At 38.5% G+C, this 12,088-nt stretch overlaps 1 protein-coding gene and 1 long non-coding RNA gene across 3 annotated transcripts; both read left to right on the top strand.

The window, feature by feature from the left end:
* The first annotated feature begins 4 nt into the window (after window positions 1–4).
* Window positions 5–10,495, top strand: LOC111251963 (uncharacterized). Of its 2 annotated transcripts, none has more exons than XM_086976572.1 (2): window positions 5–58; window positions 10,058–10,495. In XM_086976572.1, exons 1-2 carry the CDS (start codon window positions 20–22, stop codon window positions 10,439–10,441), a joined length of 423 nt encoding a protein of 140 aa, XP_086832698.1. In that variant the 5' UTR covers window positions 5–19; the 3' UTR covers window positions 10,442–10,495. The 2 variants fall into 2 exon arrangements, with proteins under 2 accessions (XP_086832698.1, XP_022664904.1); XM_022809169.2 differs by lacking the exon at window positions 5–58 and adding an exon at window positions 9,813–9,938.
* Window positions 65–1,905, top strand: LOC147758703 (uncharacterized). The gene is made up of 2 exons (XR_015318329.1): window positions 65–759; window positions 1,109–1,905. It is a non-coding gene; the product is annotated as an uncharacterized LOC147758703 (long non-coding RNA).
* Window positions 10,496–12,088: the final 1,593 nt, after the last annotated feature.

Below are 12,088 nucleotides of genomic sequence, written 5' to 3'. Positions count from 1 at the left end.
AAACGTTGACTCGTTTTTAATGTTTTGCAAGTTTTATTTCCTCAAAGTACAAAAAAACGTAAGTGAAGTTTAGAACAAGATGGTAAAATGATAGGAGGTTGCTAGCCAAATTAAGCCCATTAGAGTGAATCAGCTGATTAAGTCGAATAACCGAGTGAAAAGAAGCTTAAAATACCAGTCCAATGACTGCTTGAGTAAAACAAGCCATTTACTATTTACAAATATGTGGACGTAGACTAAGTGAAGATGCTCACCATCCAGCTCAAGATCCAAAATGATAACAAAAAATAATAGTAGTAATAATAAAAGTACCAAAGAACAGTCTTAGAGAAGTGATATTAATTATACACTGTAATTATGAATTAATTTTATAACCAGCCTTTCCCAGTTAGCTATCATGTTTTTATGATTCATTGAAAAGCTCAGAGCATCACCTTTACACGAAATACCTCGCTTATCGATTGATATTCCATTAAAAGCCAATAAAAGGCATACGTCACTTTATTTAGTATTTTTTTTAAAATTGTTCGAACATTGGCCGCAGACGAATTGTGCCACTAGACGATGTAATCAGCTCATAACTCGAATGTCGAGTGCTTTGAAACAATCTAATGGTCAGCGCGGCTTCTAAGATGTTGTGTGCACTATTAGTACTAAAGAGGGCAAAAACAATTTTGCACCCATTTACGCCGTCAGTATGTAATAATCTGCTTTTGTAAAAGGTGCACAAAGAGTCCTTTCTGATAAATGTACGCTGAGGTCAGTAGTGGTTTAGTAGCTCGATCATAATGAATATCTCATGTATCCTAACTGCATTCGATTATTCGTTTTACATGAGTTAGATCTATAGGCACTTTGATATAACATACTTTGATTAAGCTGTTTATCTCTGGCTTTTACATTACCGAAAATTGCCACTATTTCATAGTATATGTATGTTAAAAAAAAGTGAATGGAGAGATAGACATACCTCAGCATCTGGTGGGTCAGATTACTTAGGTTTCTTGCGAGTGTAGAGTAACTATTTGCCATGATAGGAATATGAGATGAGTACAATATGAATACAATACAATGTTACAATACGGACGTGTCGGTTCGCGAGTGTCAGCCATTTTATTGCAGTCCGAAACAACTAATGAAAAAGGTATATGCTGCTCACTTTTAGCGACATGTGGTGTTTGTTTTATGTGTATGTTACTTAAGCTGAGTGATTGTTATTGTGTATTTTTCAAAAAAAAAATTTTTGGCGAGCTTAAAACTTCTTATGTGCATATATATATATATACATAAACTTATGATTGCATCGCGACAAAGGAACTATGGCGTCTAACGTTAAAATCTAAAACCTCGTTTATATGATTTCGTTTAGACGATATGAATGTATCAGATAAATTATTGGCCACATTTCAATATTTATAGAAAACCCAGTACTTATACGAAGTGTACTAACAAACACACACACACACATAGAATGATATCGAAGGCGGGGTGGGCAAAGCAACAGAAAAGCTCTACTGTTCACACCTATAGAAATGTTTATAACTTGTGTGGCTTTGATATTTGCCTATATATATATATATATATATATATATATATACACAGAACACATTGAATAATATGTGTGCATTTGTACAAAGTGTTTAAAAACTCGAAATTAATTTTTGAAGAATTAATAGGAAAACTCAGTAAGGAACGTAGTTTTCATTAACAGGGCAATGGAATCCAAGAGTCCCTGGAAATTAAAAATCATGGAAACGAATGGTTTAGGAGATATAATTTCGGAAAATATAATTCTTTCAAAAAGATGGCTGCTTCTAACGGAAAAGTGAAAATGGAATATCTCCACATTTTAAATCAATTCAATCAAACAAAAAAACAATTAATAATAACAAGTTATGCTTTCAATGTTTGATTTTTTCATTTTAAAATTTAAATACTTCAAATGAACTCATTATGATTAAAGGCTTGTGGAGAAAAGTTTGGCATGGATCGTAATCTCGAAAGATACCGCATATATTGGTCTCATAATTTAAACTGTCGTACGACTTACTGTTATCCCAACTACATGGTTTCGCTATTTCATTTTGAAGCTAAAAAATCAAATATAATGAAATGAAATTTCTCATTATTTGATTTATTACTACTGTTCTGTATTTTTACGAGCAGACTTTTAGCCACAAACGTGTGTTTTCATTTTCTCAATCGAGACAGCATTTTCCATAAACTAACGTATTTACCGAAATGATAGTCTAGCTCGTCATTTTTTAGGAAGAGTTTACACTCTTTTCTATCATTAGGATGAGTAGCTGCAGCCGCTAGTCCCATAGGGAGAAACTCCTTGTACTTATGAGGCTCATTACTTTTTTAAGGCTAAACGGAACGAGGCAGTCATAACTATAACACTCAAAGCGGTTGTCGAGAGGAAGTTCCTCTCGCAGTTAAATTCTGAGGCCTTGGTAGCGACTGTGTGTGGCAAAAGTGTGGCCACAGCTTGAGACGTTGGTCGATGCAGCTACTGGTTGATTTTAGGTAACAGAGATTAACTCGCGATTGGTTAGCGACACATGGGGTTCTTATCAATGGAGATACAATGCAAAGCTTGCGACCACGGGAAACATGCTTTACTAGCACACGTTTGCATCGTGCGGATTTGCAGTGGATCGTATCGATCTGCCACCGACCGTGGCTACTTACCTCTGCCCGTATGCATTGGCAAGATAAAACCTAATTTTTTGATAGGCAAAATCAAGCACAGTACATCGCGAATCCTTCGATTAGCTTCACAATGAAACAATTTCGCTGTAGCTAATATGCTGCTGACCTAGTATGTGTGGTCACCAAAAAGATGACCCAGTTTCTATATGTCGCTGTTTGAGTACATCTAAATAACAACGATGATTAAAAGCGTGTGAAATTTACTAGTTAGACTTTAACTACGGTATACGACAGAGTAACAAGGGCGAGTCATGATTAGTGGACAAGTGACGTTTCTGAATTTCTGAAATATATTACACTGTACCACGCCGACGTTCAGACATAGTCCTTGAAGGACACAGATTCTGACTAGGTTTTTCTGCCGCTATTTCAACTAAGTGGACTACTACTGATGCTGATAGGCGGTACCCGCTTAGCGTCCTGGCCGAACGCCAATGAGATATTTGTCTCCCCACGCGCATTTTGTTGTCGCAGTGAATTGCCAAAGCAAACCGGCCTGAATTCATTCCAACACGTATGGATTTTTTGAGCAAATGCGGTGCTAGCGATGCTCTAATGGTTACAGCATCGTATTCTATATGTTGACAATACTTTTTATACCCTGTAATAAATAAATACGCAATATAACGCAACAAGCGCTATAAAACAATAATAAGTAGCTCATTGGCGACAGAGCATGCGACAGTTGAAAGCTGCTGTTACATGTTTGGCGCTAACAAGAAATGGAAACAAATAATTCGAAGAAGAATTGACAAAAATTGAACAGGCAAACAACCCAGCACTCATGAGATCAACTGTAGTCTTGACACACGATTTCCTCAACAGTTATAACTACTTCTTATTTAACGAGGTTTATTTTCTTTCGCAATTACGCACGAGCAGAGCTGATCTAACCATTCGAATAGCCATATTATTTAAAAGCAGCTGAGATTATACTGGAGGATGGTATTGGTTTCTGGAATCCTTAACGAATAAAAATCGTCATTTGAGTGGTCAGATCCATATACGCTTTTATAGTGATTATCTGGTAGCATTATGAGGTACTGGCAATGGAAACAGCAGTAGTAGACCAAATATAGCTACTGTAATCCATGTCGTATTTCTATCCCTGGGCTGTGCTTCAGATAACATAGCTATCCAGTGGTGGATTACTTGCATATTTCATTATATGTATTATAATTATATTAATATTTAATTAAAAAACACGAATTTAATATTATAGCATATTTTTGTAGACCATCATTCTGATTAAATAAAAATTGTTGGTTTACAATTAACGTGAAGAAAAACGTTTTTGGAATAGTTTGTAGACAGTATCGTTAAAAAATTGTTTCGAGTGGGCACAGGTATTATATAATGTCGTCCGACATTTTAGCTCGAGAAGTACTTTTAGCAAGTACACATATTAAACATCTAATAAATACATCGCTTCAGATAGAGAACAGATAAGTAATTAATACCCAGACCTTGTTTGGCAGCAGAGGTATCCATTAGATTTAATTCTCGACGTTAACACAGTAGCCGTTTTTCAAATTGGCACCCTAGGACCATTGTTGCAAAGGTAACCCTCGCTTTCTTATCATCATATGAAATCTCGACAAAACACAGCGGGAAGCAGGATCAGAGGAAGTCTAGAATCTGATCTTCGATCCATTTGACATATAGGCAACTGTTATAAATTTTTACTAGCACGTAGTCGTAATTATATCATAATAATCATGGAAAACTTTTGTATCAAAGATGTCATGCTTGTATTTTCCTTTTATATACAGAAGTTCGCTACGATTCGCTTGAGTGACTGACGGATTGTCTAGGCGAGACCGGGGTTGATTTAGGACTGTTTTTGCCGAAGAAAATTTGACGATGTGTTATCACAGTTCGTGAAAAAGTTAATTTCCTATCAGAACACATTCTTTTTTTTATAATAGAGATTCCTTCCCATTGCTGAATTTAGGATAAGAGAACGTTCGATAAAATGAGCTCTTACATTCAAACATGGAACAAACCCAGACGTATGTTTCTTATGACTTACGGTATCATGCACCACGTCATAAGAAGTTCTTATTTTATTGAAGCCCTGCTTGCATCAGGCAGTTTTTATCTCGGTATTTTGGCAAGATCACTAGGAAAAGTTCACAAGCTCAAAGCTGCTATATATATATAGAAAAAATTGTTTGTTTAGTGTTCGCGATCCATTGAGAGAACGATCAATGATTTTCACGATGTAACAATTCTGAGGAATCAAACTTTCGAAGCGTATCATTGCAATTCGTTTTTTGTCGTCAGGACAGTTGACGTTTCCAATAGCGATGCCGCGTTTATCGTCCCCGCCCGGTCCCGGGTTGGCCAGAAAGCACTGGCAGACCCCACATCGAATTTTTTTTGTAAATATTATAACCTAGTTCATCAGTACAACAGTACATCATGTCTTAGATGGCCATAATAAGTGAATGGGTACAATATGACAAGCTGCATTTATCTGATTCTGCGGAAACAAATAGTCGAAGTTGCAGTAACTCGCCGGCCGCTCATCCCATCTATCGTTGCCACAACTTTACATAGGAATAGGGCAATTTTATCAAAAAAAAAAGTATACTTCATATGCACAGACGAAAATTGATTGGTATATATTACTTTTCAGTTTCACACTTTTCTCCGAAATAATCATGCACCTAAACGTATTGCTATGGCAAATGATTTAGTGCGGCGCACCTAATTGAATAGTACAGGGTTAGGGTGAGCAATAGTGCTTCCTTTTAAAACCCACTTTCATGCTACTGGTTCTTCTAAGCCGCTATTGAACAAGTTTACGGCTGTTAAAAGGTTTTTTCCAATACACTGTTTTAAACGGCGTTTTCTTGTTATCATGCGGAAACGCGGTAACTGGCAAATTACTATAAACGGTATCAATATACCTTATCTCCTAAGGACAAATATTGTATTTCTGGTATAAACGGATGAAGCTGTACATCGCGAAAGTGATAATCTAACTAAAACTGCTTTTGCCGCCTGACTAAAACAACGCAGTAACATAACGGATAGTGTCGCTTTGTTGGGTGTCCCAGAAATACTCAGCTGAGCGCTCCTAGCAAGCGGCGCGCTCCTTGAACTGGGCTGGTAGATGGTCGACGAGGGCGCTTGCCTTATGTTCATCTGCTTAAAATGCAAGAATGCATAAAATCATTAATAAGTTTTAAAAAATTATGCGTGTAAACGTGTGTAAATATCTCATTGGTGATGGTGGTTGTTCGGTCCGTAATGGACAAAATTAGATCGGAAATTGTATCATTGCAACTCAACTGCGGCGATAATAACCAATAGTAAAGCTTTCTTTTTTTTTTTCAAATAAGTATTCTGGGTAATATAATATCACCACATATTTACATTGTACAAAATTATAACAAAATACCATTATCCTGCGTATGAAGCGGTTTGTTACTGACATTTTCGATTATCACTAGTTACAATCGACTTGAAGCTAAGTACTCAGGTAGTAAGAAGGTTAGCTGGTCTTACACGGTGAAGGCCTTGATCGAGCCATAGGACGAAGCACTTAGCAGTGCAATTGTTGCAAAACACATTTTCCATAGGCGCGAGTGCAAGTGGATCTCTGATAAGAAAAAGTATAGAACAACTCGAAGAATGAGCGAGTGCATGCGGCAGTAAAAATCAAAATCAAGTCTGTCTTTAGAAATTTTACAAAGTACAAGTCTTTTCTGTGTTTAGCTTTTCATCTCATATTGCGCGTTCAATATTGCCGCTCTGCTCGCTTCAGGCCAAGCTGGCCTTGCCGGAGGTGGCCTCGGGTACGTAGATGGACTCGAACATCGCGATCTCGGCTGCAACCGCCTGATTCACGCTCGTTCGTACACTTTCCTCACTGGCAAGCTCTTGCCCCTGTTGGAGTCGCTAAGTTCGCCGCTGCCCCAATTCTTGCTGCCGCTCCCATGGCCGCCTATGGAAATGCTCGATTCAGCCTTGCCCTTAGTCTTGGTCTTTGTATATGTACAAATTGGCTCGAAGAAGAAGTCTGGTATCGTTACTAGGCATTTGATCAGACAGCTGGCTCATGCCGGCACGAAACGAAGTCTGCCTCCGCCCAGATTCGGGCCTATACCACCACGTATCGTTCAAGTCTAGCAAACACACATCTTATCCACTACGTCATCATGCGGACCCTCGTTAATTACGTATTCTTCTTTATTATAGTATATATTAATAATTACATAATATATTAATTACTTAAAATAATAATTACGTAAGAAGTTACGTTTTATCTAATCAGTTGAGTATACAACGTTAAACCACAAAATTTTTGTGACCTAATCTTTAGAACTACTTGAACCTTTTTCCTAACCTTATCAGCGAAACAAACAAAATTGTATTGACTGAATGGTCTGTGTCATTACATTCATGACAATAATATGGTCTCTGCAATCAAAGCTTCTTCCAATATCTGACAGATTTTTTTATCTTACCTTCTTCGCAAAATACATAATTATGTGTCTTGACCTTTCGAAACCGCAGAGGCTTCACTAATGCGTATATCTGTAACAAAGATATTTCTTTGTCGGCCTATGATTTGATCTACAAAGATCTGCTAGAGCTGATCCTACTGTCATACTTCTCCCAAATGATAAAGCATAGGTAACTTAAAAGGGTCGAAAGTGGCGTGTACTTTAGGAGGGAAGTGTCAGCACGCAATTATTGGAAAACCCATGACGCTTCTCCTGTTGTGCTATGTATTGAATCTGTAATTCGGTTATTTTTTTTTTTTTAGCTTTGACTCCAAAGGTTCCCGTTCTCATTTAAAACCTACAAAATTTAACCTTTCCTAGTTTTGTTGCCCATTGCTATAATATCTAAGTGTCATATATAAATCGCAATAACTTTACTACTGTGCTGCTTGGCTCTTCTTGGTAAACACTTACGAGAAGTGTTATAGCGGTACATATTAGTCAATGCTGTTTATTTTAAGCCGTCCTCTGAGTAAAAACGTTTGTTAGTACTTCATTTTTCTTATCACTTATAAAGAGCAAAGCTTTTCTTCGATATGATTATCGAAAATTATCAACGATTTAAATTCAGCGATACGGCTTGCTCGAAATTAAGAGATATATTAAATCCAAGTTATTACATGTTACCGCTAAATACAGAGAGATATTTTTTATTACTACTTTTGCTTCTTTGTACATCTGAAGCACGCGACCATAAACGTTGGGCTACTTACTAAGTTTATTTCATGTATAGCACGTTCCCCTGGAGACAAAATACAGAATACGTTTAATTTCTGTGTTTTAAATAGGAATCTGATCGCAGGAAAACAGGAAATTTTTCGTTGAAAAAGTTCAAAGTACACGCCAGCGTCGAGCATCGCGTTAATGTATCCACTTCATTCTAACCACGGTATATTATTATGATACTCATATAATATACGTAGCAGCGTGCATGTTTCTGCTAGTACAAACGTTGTTGGCGTTATGACTATTATTATGACGTCGCTATGTATGGCACCCGAAGCTGATATGCTTCAGGTAACGGATTAATCGAGTCGGGGGCCTTTCCGCGTCACGTTACAATTGTCGTAGGACACAGTTGCCGTATATCGTCCAGGTGCGTTTTTAAAATCAGAGACGACAATGTACATATTTGATAAAGGTCCAAATCATTCACTTCGTTCTCGATCAGTAAATGGCCATGGTAGGTGATGACAATGGTGTGGTTTAAGGAACGAACATCAGCACCCAACAGCCGAAAAGCTCACGTTTGCATTTTTCTGCTACGCCCATTTTCTGCTACTCAAATTGTCTATCTTATTGAAATTCGCGTTCGTTTCGTTTTTTGACTAAGGTATAGATAATAAATAAGAATAAAAAAAAAAAAAATCAGGTAAAGGTAATGGTAAAAAGGTTCTCGTTCGTCTCTAAGGTTAGTATTTTTCATGTCATTTTAGCTGTCTTATTAATATTGTTGTTTTCGTTATTATTGCTATTATCACTATCTAAAATTGATCAGAACCGTTATTGCAATGCGAATAGAAATATGAACCAGTGCTGGGTTCTGGGTTTCTCTGACACTAAAAAAAAAAAGTCATTAATGTCTTACAAAAATTAGAGTTATTTCCAAGAATAAAATCCACGTCTGAAATGGCCAGTTGAATTGGCATGAAGCGAGGAGAACAAGTTTACTTTTAGTGAGCAAAATATCCAGCTACTAGCAACCTTCATAAAGTCAGTTTCGTTTAGTCTAGCCAATATGCATAGAAGAAAACAAAATATCGTACATACGTGCCGCTACAGTGAATACTACCTGCACGCTAAAAATCATTTTGCGTGTTTCGATATCTTACATTGTAGCAGGCTTACTCAAAAAACAATCATGCTCAAGCTCACGTTTAGGCTGTTTATATTGAACTGTTAGCATTGACGAGACAGACATGATCTAAGGACAGTGCCGCATTATCGAACGTATAGTACGTATCATGTATATATAATAAATAATATGTAGCAGTATGTATAATAATACCATGGCAGTTTCGAGGTTAGCCCTTCAAAGAGAACTTGTAGTCTGAAAGCATTAGTCCGGCAACTGCAAACAGCAAATAAGGTGCTTGTACGACGAAGCAGCTTCGAAGTTACACTAGATATATGATAGACCAGGTAAAACTTAATACGTTACTAGTCGCATCAAACATACAAACACGCTACTAACTGTCGACTAAGCTCATCTTTTTTGTACTACGGTTGATACAGAAGCTGTCCTATCACAGTAATCTTGACAGATTATGATCTGAGAAAACAAAAGGAAATGCCAGGGAGTAGAGTCACCTGTTACGTAAAGCTGTTTACCTCAGTATGATCGTTCAACTGCGTGCACACGAACACACGCCGGGACATAGAACATGTATTAAGTAAAAATAAATGTAAGAGGTAATTAACGGGATACATCATTAAGCTCTCACAAGCTACACTTTAATACGACCACGTGGGTGTGTGTGCCGTTACGAATTACAGTATTGTACGTTGCCAGAACGGTATATGATTTAAGTAAGGGTAGATCTTCTGTACGATCTTCTGTCTTCTCATGCAACGCACATACGCAAGGAAAGGGAGGCCGTTGTATCGACAACACGTAAACGGGCAATCAGTATAAATGGTGAAAAAGTGTCTGTTCCGAACAGTACGCTCTAGCAACTGCAACAAGCTGAAGTAATCATGTTCGCTGTACGTTATTGTTACAATTTTCATAGATGCATGAGCCGTTGTGGTCAAATTTAGTTTTCTAACAAAATATGGACCAGACAGTGCATGTCTTGTTAGACAAACCTATTCTTATTTTTCAGCTTTTCGCCATTGCCGCTCTGGCCGCCACGGCCCAAGCTGGTATCTCGGGATACGGCCTCGGATATGGTGCTGGCCTCGGATACGGTGCTGGTCTCGGATATGGCGGTCTTGCCCATGGTGGCATCGTAGCTGCCGCTCCTGCTATTTTGGCTGCCCCTGCCATTACTAAGGTCGCTGCCGCCGCCCCGGTCGTTGCCACCTCGGCTATTACTACCCGCGCTGATTCGTACACTCCCCTTATCGGTAAGACCTTTGCCCCTATCGGACTTGCTAAAATCGCCGCTGCCCCAGTTCTCGCTGCCGCCCCATATGCCGCCTACGGACACGCTCGACTCGGTCTCGGCCTTGGTCTCGGTGGACTTTATGGAGCTCACGGATGGTGAGCAGGGGAAGATGAGGTTCATTGTATCGTTTTAAATAAATTAGTCGGTGTATAACTTGAATGTCTTTTTAATGGCTATATTTAATAGATTTTCTTTAATTATATTTAATAGATATATGTAATGCAACGAGCACATGTTCCTCTCGCCATGTTATATGGGCCCATCACCATCATTTCCGACGCGATATTCAAAAAGAGTTTACTTCAAATATGGGAATATGGCAATTGATAACTTTCCTGTGAAAAGCTCTAGCTATGTATTACACGAACATTTTCTTAGGAGATCGTTTCCAAGAAAAATGCTATCGAACTAAATCACCTGATGTTAGCGGGGTGCGCAAACACAAATCCACGCTACGCTCACCAGTCCATCCATTCCGCACGCGTTTCTAAGTGGAACATTTGTTAAGCCAACAACATTTATCTTTATTTATTGGAACTACTTCTTATACTAAGAAGTAGTTCTAGTGGTTACTGTTGAAAATAAGCTATTCATCGTCAGTGTAGAAGTTACGGCTAATGATAAAGGCATTCTAAACCCACTCGAACGTTAGGGTAGGACACGTCCTATCGAAACGTCGTTGCGACTGCGAAGATCAGCCTATCGTGTCCTTGTGACATGGATTTCCGTTCTAGCCATTGGAAGGCGCGATGTGAATTAAATGGTAACAGTCAAATGGTAAGGTACGTCGTCCTGCGACAGGACGTGCAGCGACCGTGCCATTGTCAGTTATTGAAAATAGCAAATATTGGAAGCTCAACATCTATATTGTCGAAGCCAGTGATATAAAAGGGTCTTCCTTCATAATCAGGACGATGGCTGTCCGATCGAGTGTCAGAGGCGCAAACTTATTTGAAGTAGTACAGTTTACGAAGCAGTGGGTGCCGTTAGACGTCAGCTAAACTCCGAAGATATTTGTAATCGAGCACGATTGCAACTTAACTGGGCCAAGCTACTCACATGGAACTAAAGATGTCTCCTTTGCGATGGGATAAGTTATATATGTACTTTAAAATAACGAACTTAGTTAAAAGTATCCTTTTTGTTTCGACTTCCGCGTTTCGTCTTCTGGTTCCAATTTCAGAGGGAATTGGCAGTTCGGATACTGACAACGTTCTTCCCAACGTACATTACGGTTACTATTTTTTTTTATCTCATAGACCTATGTGAGGATGCTGAGCAATTAACAATCCATTTGCTGGCGTAGTACATACTTGCCTTCACTCAATGCGAACTCTACATGTTCACTTGCATATTTGGCGGTAGTTGTCGAACGTCTAACCACAAATCAGAGGACAGCAGTCACGTCAAATAGCGTCTGGGCTAGCTGAACGAGGTAAAATACATTTCTCCATTAGAAATCATTAAGCGGGAGCTCACACCTAGGAGGACAGATATTGGCGCTACTAGCAACGACAATGATCGAAACTACCTTCACGCTACCAAAGGTTTCACCCAAGCGGAAATTAATCTTCTGTGAACGGCAAGTGGTTTGACATGATAATGCATATTTATGGAGGCGCGCTATAGGATTACGAAGATGCCCCGTATGAGAGCGGTATATCTTGCTTGATTGAAACGGGGTGACAAAAAATTGTCCAATTTGAAGGAAACTCGAAGAAAGCTTGAAGTATTTTGAGTTCGACA

The sequence above is a fragment of the Varroa destructor genome, unplaced genomic scaffold (assembly GCF_002443255.2).
Source record: "Varroa destructor unplaced genomic scaffold, Vdes_3.0 BEIS01000001.1, whole genome shotgun sequence".
NCBI lineage: Eukaryota > Metazoa > Arthropoda > Arachnida > Mesostigmata > Varroidae > Varroa > Varroa destructor.
Note: the sequence above shows the minus strand (reverse complement) of the source record. Positions and strands in the feature narration are given on the sequence as shown.